The 8,911-nt window shown below is 31.2% G+C and overlaps 1 protein-coding gene across 1 annotated transcript; it reads left to right on the plus strand.

Annotated features, from left to right (window-relative positions):
• Positions 1–2,779: 2,779 nt before the first annotated feature.
• On the plus strand, positions 2,780–6,523 carry LOC107867045 (wax ester synthase/diacylglycerol acyltransferase 11). The gene is made up of 7 exons (XM_016713137.2): positions 2,780–3,888; positions 4,031–4,624; positions 4,749–4,815; positions 5,468–5,577; positions 5,693–5,905; positions 5,991–6,128; positions 6,232–6,523. Exons 1-7 carry the CDS (start codon positions 3,508–3,510, stop codon positions 6,394–6,396), a joined length of 1,668 nt encoding a protein of 555 aa, XP_016568623.2. The 5' UTR covers positions 2,780–3,507; the 3' UTR covers positions 6,397–6,523.
• The last annotated feature ends 2,388 nt before the right edge of the window (positions 6,524–8,911 follow it).

Below are 8,911 nucleotides of genomic sequence, written 5' to 3' on the forward strand. Positions count from 1 at the left end.
ATGCAGGAAATACAGACTTGCAAATTTCTCAGCATCCTCATCATTGTTCTCCCCTCATATTTTCTTCATGAATATTAGAAATAGTTGCCTTTTCTGTATAATTTCTGCCCCGTTGAAATACTTCTCAATCATCCTATTTGATACACCCTCATCAAAAATAAAATCATACCTATTAGCCACACAATTCAATCCAGTTATGATAACAAATTTTCTGGAAGTAAAACTAAGAGAGGTGCTATTAGCACAAATCAGAATCCCAGAAGTAGAACTACCCTTCACCTCAAGCGTCATAATGTATCTGCACAACTGTGCTTGTACTACACATTGCTCCTTCTTCATAAAATAACCAAAAATGTTATTGTCGCGAAAGTTTTTAAATTGTTCCTTGTTTAAAATTGCGCGTATGCTTCCATAAATGTCATTATCACTGTACGAGCACATGTGTGCTGCAAATCTTGAAAGTTTTCTGATAATGAATATTTCGTCCCACATCACTTATACAAAGTAAAACTACCACTTCTTAATCTGTAAAAAAAATTCAAGCAGACAAAAAAAACATATAACATGCATATGTATTTCATATGATTAAAATGCATATGTATTTTGATCATATCATAACTGCAACCAACACTAAAAAAAACATATCAAATGTAATAAAAATACATATAGCCAATAGACTGTTATGGTAGTTAAACTAAATTTAACATGCATATGTACTTTGACCATATCAAAACTACAACCAACACTGAAAAATATAAATCAATTATGCTAAAAATACATATAGCCAATATACTGTTCATGAGTAGTTAAACTATAAAAAATATTAAAGCAGTCAAAAAATACATATAACATGGATATGTATTTTGATCATATCAAAACTGCAACCAATACTGAAAGATACATATCAACTATACTAAAAATACATATAGCCAAATACTATTCATGAGTAGTTAATTCAACAATATATTTTCACAATTCTACTATCATCTTTACAAATCAACTTTCTATAATCCCTAAATATCATCATAACATAAAATACATATTAACTACTTGAACACAATACTTAACAGTCAAAAAATACATTTACAAACAAAAAAATACCTCTTCCTCACTTTCTTCTTCAGATTCATCAGCATAAGATTTGTCAACATCGTCTTCAATTTCTTTAAATTTTCTTTTCGTCTCGTATCGTTTTTTAGTTTTTTGCTCCTTTAGAGAAGGAGTTTTCTTCAATTTTTTTTTTTTTTCAAAATTTCAGTCATCTTCACTAGCTTCGTCGTTGCGAAACTTCAACCTAATCTCCTTCGATCTCTCAGATTTCTTCAACTGTAAAGGATTTGAAACAACTTTAACTAAATCTTCTTGAGTTAATCCAAGACTAGAAGATGGTGCATCAAACACTAAATTCATATTCCTTATACCACTGTTTATAGGTGTTTTTGTTGTGTGTTCATCCATTAAAACACAAAGTCATTAAAATTTAAATTTCAGATGAATTAAAGTAGAAAAAAAAATAAACCGCTAGCATGCAATAGACGATTAATAGTTACCTGAAATAGGCGAAGCAAATCCTTATCACAGATCGTGCAAGAATCGTGCAAAAAAAATAAAATTGATGCGGAAGTGATGGTTAATGGCGAAAAAAAAAAAGAATAAAAGTTTTAAATTAAGGAAAGAGAAAAAAGGAGTGAAAAGGGGTATTTTAGCACAGTAAAATTATTTAGGAGGCAAAATAGTAGGGGACCACTTAAAATACAGATGCTACACAATGTAATTAAGAAAAGGTGTTGCTATTTTTTTGTAATTTAATACTTAGGTATACTATCATATCTCATGTATTTTTTCCTTAATATAGTTGGCATTAGCAAATCATTCGAATCTTTGGCCATTGACAGAGATTTTTTATCCTACACCTTTTTTTCTTCTGTGGATAAAAATATATGAATTTCAGGCATCAAGTTTGATATCACACAAAATTATCACCAATACAACAATGTACTTTTTTTCCTGTATGCCTGGTCCTCAAGAAGAGATTAGCTTCTCTGGGCACCCTTTGGCTTATGTTGCACCAGGTTCTTATGGACAACCTCATTTAAGTATTTCACTCGTACTGGTTTCAAGTTCTTGCTTCTGGTATTTTGCCGACTTCATCAGGGGCGGATCTATATAGTAGCTTGAGGGTGCCACGGCACCCGGACGGACGTGGCACCGGCTGGAACCTCAAAATCCTGAATCCGCCTCTGGTATTCATCTTCCATAAGCACAGTGTGGGAGTATGTTTTAACGTGTCCTAGAATAATTTTGCTAATTTGCTTGACTAAATCTTTATGATTTACTGGTTTACGAGTAATATATAATTGACTTGGCGCACAATCCAAATTTTAGCATGGCCGACAAGCAAACTAACCCACACCACTATTTTTTTTTTTTTTTTGGTCACTTTTGAAGTTGTATTATATATAATTTTCTGTTTTGCTCTTTAATTATATGCACACATCTTGATTTCAGGCATTGATGATGATGAATATAATTATCAAAGCTATATATATATAAACGAGATCGATGACTATTGTTCTATCAGTGATTCCTGATCCACGTCAATTGTTGGACGATTTTGAACAATCTTTAAAGCTTATCAAGGAGGATGATGCAGTAGAAACAAGTCTTTGCCATAAGTAGAAAATGTTGTTGTGACACGACAAAAAAATTAATTAGGGAGTAGTTGGCAGTTGGAGCTTGAAGTTGCATGACAAATTGCAAGTTTATCTAAGAATAGAAAAAAATAAAGGCAGATTATGTTACGAGTTTTTTTAATCACCACTTGAGCCTGAAATTTGAATAAAATATTCCTATCTTCAAATTTAAATGTTTGTTTTTTGAGAGTCAAATAAAATTTTCTTTTAGCACGATTTTATTTATGTTGCTTTGAAACATTTTAAGCAGACAATGAGCCGAGGGCGATCTTCAATACTTTTTTACATAATTCTCAAATGTAAATTTTTTCAAAAAAATATAAAGCAGGTATTTCAACGTGAACTTGAAATTATTGATTTGGGTGAAAGTTGATTTGAAGATGAAATTTTGTTTGATAGTTAGAAGTATGGCAAACAATTATCGTGGTTTGAAGTTGCATGAGGAAGAAAAGCGTAACATTTAATTTGATCAATGTTTGCAACTATACTATGAATTACTTGTACATCAAGGAATTCAAAAATATATGCATGATTGTATGTATATATAAGCAAAATTATTTACTCTATTTGCAGAAGATATCGATTGAATTTCCCTTTCATCGATTGAGCGTATATATGGCTTCATACGTTATATAATTTAAATAAATTGGTAGGTACATATTTCTTTTTGTTTCTACAGCCAGAAAACAACTTCGAATTAAAACCAACAAAGCAAAATTGATCTTAGCCAAAGAAATCAGTAAAATTGTTGTTTTTTGTTGACCTGACGCAATTGCTGTATTAATTACACAACCATCAACCTTCAGCTATATATATGCCTATATCCCAATATTGGTCATCTTGCATCAAACGTAAGACAAAATTTAAAGCTACTTTGGTTATCCAAACCTATATATGCGAAGGAAAACTAATTTTGCGTAAGAATATAAGCTTAGACATTACAGTATTACATATGGAGTTCAGAAGACGGAGAAAACTTAGTCTGAAACCAATTGAAACCAAGGGTAAAGATCACATTGATGACGCAGCTGAAGAAGAAGGGCTACTGAGTCCATCGGCTCGGTTATTTCACGAGCCCAACTTCAATGTCCACGTTGTAGCTATTATGGGCATCAAATCAAGAATCAACTTCCAAAAAATTAAAGAGAATTTGGTCCATACTTTGCTTAAGCATCCTCGTTTCTCCAGTCTCCAGGTATGTACCAAAATCTAGTCTACTTTTCCAAATTAAAGTTAGTTCAATATATAGATAGATATTGTTGACCAATAAGTATATATATAGAGAGAGAGAGAGAGACGCTTCCTAAATGGATGCAATTATGTTGAAATTATGCAAGGTGGTGGATGAGAAAAATAATGGAGAAATGAAATGGGTGCGGACAAAGGTGGACTTAGATAAGCACATCGTGGTAACACAAGTGGATGATGAACAAAGCCTGCTGCAGGAAACACCAGACAAGTTCGTGGAGAACTATATTCAGAATCTTAGCAAAACCCATCTTGACAAATCGAAACCTATGTGGGATCTCCATCTTCTTAACGTCAAAACATCTGATGCTGAGGCTGTTAGCATTTTACGATGCCACCATTCATTTGGAGATGGCACCTCTCTTGTTTCCCTTCTGCTGGCTTGTACTCGCCAAACTGCTGATCCAGATAAAGTTCCAACTATTCCGAGGCTTATTAATCCTTCAAATCATTCCACTAAGGGATCATTGTGGCGGCCATATGTTCAAAAATTCTGGTCTTTTATCAAATTGTTTTGGTACACGATTGTGGATGTGTTGAAGTTAATGGCCACAATTATGTTCTTTAAGGACACAACTACGCCGATTAAGAGTAGCCCTGGTTCTGAGTTTAATCCTAGGCGAATTGTTTATAGGACAGTAAGTCTTGACGATATGAAATTGGTGAAAAATGCATTGAATATGGTAAGTCCAAACAAATTATTAATTCTACGTTCGTTACGTTGTAGCAAAATCCCTCACTTCTCATACCGATTCCCCTTTCTGTTTTAATTTTGAAATGTATTGAACTTTGTCATTTCTTGCACAGACAATAACTGGTGTCGCTTTGGGAGTAACACAAGCTGGTTTGTCTATCTATCTTAACAGGAGATATGGTAAGTCTCTGTATGTCTCATGTATTAGGACTGCTAAGATTTTATGATTTTTATCTTCCTTAACCTGTGCTTTTAAACAAAGAATTGTTTTCCATCTTGGACATATATATGTATACTTTACCCGAAAAAGATGTTACATGAGTAAAACAACCTGAGTTGCTCCATACACAATTAGTCGGTTGTCCAATGAGTGTGTTAGGCTGAATTTGGGTGGGTCTAAACAGATTGTGTTAATTAATAAATGAGAGGGTGGGATCGGAATGAGTAGGGCTAAAATGGACTATGAAACTAGTCGTCATAATTTAACTGATCACTCAATTCTTACTAGAATTTTAAAATCCTATCTATCTATTTTCATCTATCAACTTCCATAAGCTTATCATTGTTAAAATACTGATTCTTTAGCATATGTTTGATACAGTAAGAGAATCAAGCTCCAAAACTAATAATTAGTTGAACAAGAAGCTGAACTCTACTTAATCTGAAAGGTAATCAAACAACCTACTAAAACAAGTAAATGTAAATTATCTTTGTCTTCTTTACACAATCAGTATAAAATTAATGTAGATACATTATATCCAAAAATATTAGTACTTAGAAAATCATAGTTCATCTATGGCGGTTATCTTTTATGCAAAAATATAATTTGCAGGTGAGGGCAAGAAGGACAGGGGAGCAACGGAGAAGAACAATAATCTTCCCATGAACATCAGACTTAGATCAGCTATTCTTATGAACCTAAGACCGTCAGTTGGAATTCAGGTAGTGGCTTCGATTTTAATTTTGATCATTATCACTAATTAGCTCCTATATATACTTCAACAAGTCATCAAGTTATTAATATTCTTTCTTTGTTTCCTGTTTAATTAACAAATAGGCTTTAGCTGACATGATGGACAAAGACACTAGTGAGGCAAAGTGGGGAAATTTGGTTGGTTTTGTTCTTGTACCGTTTAAAATTGCTTTACAAGATGAGCCGTTAGATTATATCAGAGGAGCTAAGGCAACTATTGATAGGAAGAAAAACTCACTTGAAGCTATCTACACATCTTTCATTACAGAATTAGCACTCAAGTTTTTCGGGATTAAGGTAATAATTAGTGGCTTCATTTTCAATTCTTCATTGCAACATCTGACCCTTTAAAATAAAATAGAATATATTATGTCAATGTCAGACATCAAGTTGGATATTGCACAAAACTTTCACCAATACCACAATGTGCTTTTCCTGTATGCCTGGTGCTCAAGAAGAAATTAGTTTCTATGGACATCCTTTGGCTTACCTTGCACCCGGTTCTTATGGACAACCTCAGGTAATTTAATTACGCACTATATATAGTTTCAAATTCGGATATTGGAAGTTATTTTATAATTAATCTATACGTACCTTGGTGAATTTTTTAATCTAAATTTCAGGGATTGATGATTAATTATCAAAGCTATATAAACAAGATGGCTATCGTTCTATCAGTAGATGAAAGTGTCATTCCAGATCCACATCAATTGTTGGATGATTTTGAACAATCTCTAAAGCTTATCAAGGATGCTGTGGTAGAAAATGTTGTTTCACAACATATTTAGTTTACTCTTCTTGTTTTATATTATGGCTCAAATCTACTCTCTTTTTAAGAGATGGATGGGGGGGACTTCACGTGTTTAAATTCTTCCTCAAAATATCCAGATTTATCGAAAAAAATATTAATTATCATCTAAAGTTATTTCTATAATGAAATTTCGTCAGGCATCAACCAAAAATAAAAATTAAACTGAAGGCAATTCTTAATATAGTACCTAAATAATTTTGATCATTTCCACTTTCATTAATAACTAGGGAATGCATGTCATCGCGCTTCACGCAATTTTGAAAAATAATACTAAATTTAATGTGTAAATTTGCATTTTATTTTCAAAATCTTTATAAAAAGATTTCTTATAATTTAAAAAGAAAGAAAAAAACAATTATGGGAAATAAAAAGGAGAATAAAAAAAAATTTACACCTGTGAGATAAATGATAACATGGCCGTCTATCTTTTCTTTACATTTTCAATTGTTTTTTCTTTTTATTACTCTGTCTATGTTTCACTCTTTAATAACAAGTTAACAACATTATATTGTATTTGCTGTTATAACCGCAACATAATATCTTAGAAATATTGTGAATCTAGTTATAACATGGACTGAAGAGTAAATCATGAAGTAAAAAAGAGTCCGAAAGAAGAACGCTAATTATTACTTATATGGCCACCTACAAACTGAAACTTCATAAAGGAAGAGTACACTGGCATTTGCTTGTTGCTCCTACCTCTTCATTGTGCCCTTGAACTTCTTGTATAGATTAATCAAATCTTTTCTCATCAACTCAAATTTATAATTTGATTTAAATTGTTTGATATCAACTTGTATGTAACAACAATAACATACACAATATAATTTCACAAGTTAATTAGGTCTAATATGAGGAAAATACATTGTACTCAGACCTTTATATAGGGTAGAGAGATTCCACAAATCCTCAAAAATAATATAAGAATTTCTTAAATTACCATTAAGCGTATGTAAGATTCAATTTATAAATATAGAGTGTGCTAACCATTTCACTTTTATCTTTTGATTGTTATAATTCAAAAAGTGATCCTTCAAATTTTTCACTGCATCACTAGCCAAAGCCTGATAATTAGTATACTATTGAAAATATTTGGACAGACGTGACTATGTTAGTTAAACGGTAGAGTATAATTGATTTATCCTAAGAATTTTAGTAAAGGAAAAAATCAAATTATTGCATCATCATATTCATTGAATAATTATAATTAATATAAGTGATTTAATTAGGAGAATGTAATCAAGAGTTAATAAAATTTGTAGGAAGGGAAAAAAGAGTAGGAAGTTGTAAAAGGCAATAATAGAGGAATGAAGAAGTTCTCCATTACATACTTGAGGCTGCTGCTAGTGAATCGTTTCAACTGCTAAAATCCTTGGGCATTGAATTTTTTAATGCAAAACTTCTAATCATGTATTCAAACTACTCCTTTCATTTTATTTTACTTGACCTATATATTAAAAATAAAAATTTTAAAAATATATATAAGGATAAATGTATATTGTAAAAGCACAAAACAAAAGTCATTTTGAGTTATCAGATGTACACATTATATGAGGAACATAGCACATTCACATTATATAAAGAACATAGCAAACTTCCAATCACATTAAACGTGAAAAGACGAAGACAACGGACAATGAAAATCACGTCAATAATAAAAATGCGTTAATAGAAAAATGTGATGAATAAAAATGTGTTACTAGAAAAATGTGCATCACGCCAAAATTGATATACCTAAACGACAATAGGATGTCAAAGAACTGTAACACTACTAATGGATTCTGGGTAGACAGGATAATGACTCCTCGAGAAATACATGCATTGGAAATCTTGAAAAATAAATTTATACTATGAATTTAAGTGAAAAGAAAAAGACGGAGGAAGTTGAAAGATTTCGACTGATCTATAATTATCATGAATAATTAGTGATACAATTAATAGGATGAAAAATAAATTTTGTGTATGATTTAAAAGAATTTAAGAAGTGCCCGTTAATTTTTTCTCACATAGCAAGTAAATTGAAGAAACAGGAAGAAAAAGCCAAAAAAGTATATATGATTTCTAAATGAATGACAATGACTATTGAGTTCTTAAAACTGAAAAGGAATTGAAGGAATAATTAAGCAATAAAATTTAGATTTTCTAATGTATCTTTTAATGTGGAAAAATTAAAATAAATGTAAAAAAATTGAGAAAAAAATATAAATATCATTCTTGGCTTTAGAAGTATGCCACATCACGCGTGTAACTCACTTTGTTGAGTTCAAAATTGCACTAAATAGGACATTTATTTAAATAATAAAGGAATACAATAATTAAATTCAACATCTTTTGAAAATTTAATTAACTAAACCTAACTTTTACCAAAAAAAATTGTCAAAGTCGATCGGCATTCATCTACCACCTGTAAACTGCAACATAACAATACGATGATAGAGATATCAAAATAATATAATTAAATCTAACTTTTACACAAAAATTTTCTCAAAGCC

Source organism: Capsicum annuum, chromosome 4, assembly GCF_002878395.1.
Source record: "Capsicum annuum cultivar UCD-10X-F1 chromosome 4, UCD10Xv1.1, whole genome shotgun sequence".
Lineage (NCBI taxonomy): Eukaryota > Viridiplantae > Streptophyta > Magnoliopsida > Solanales > Solanaceae > Capsicum > Capsicum annuum.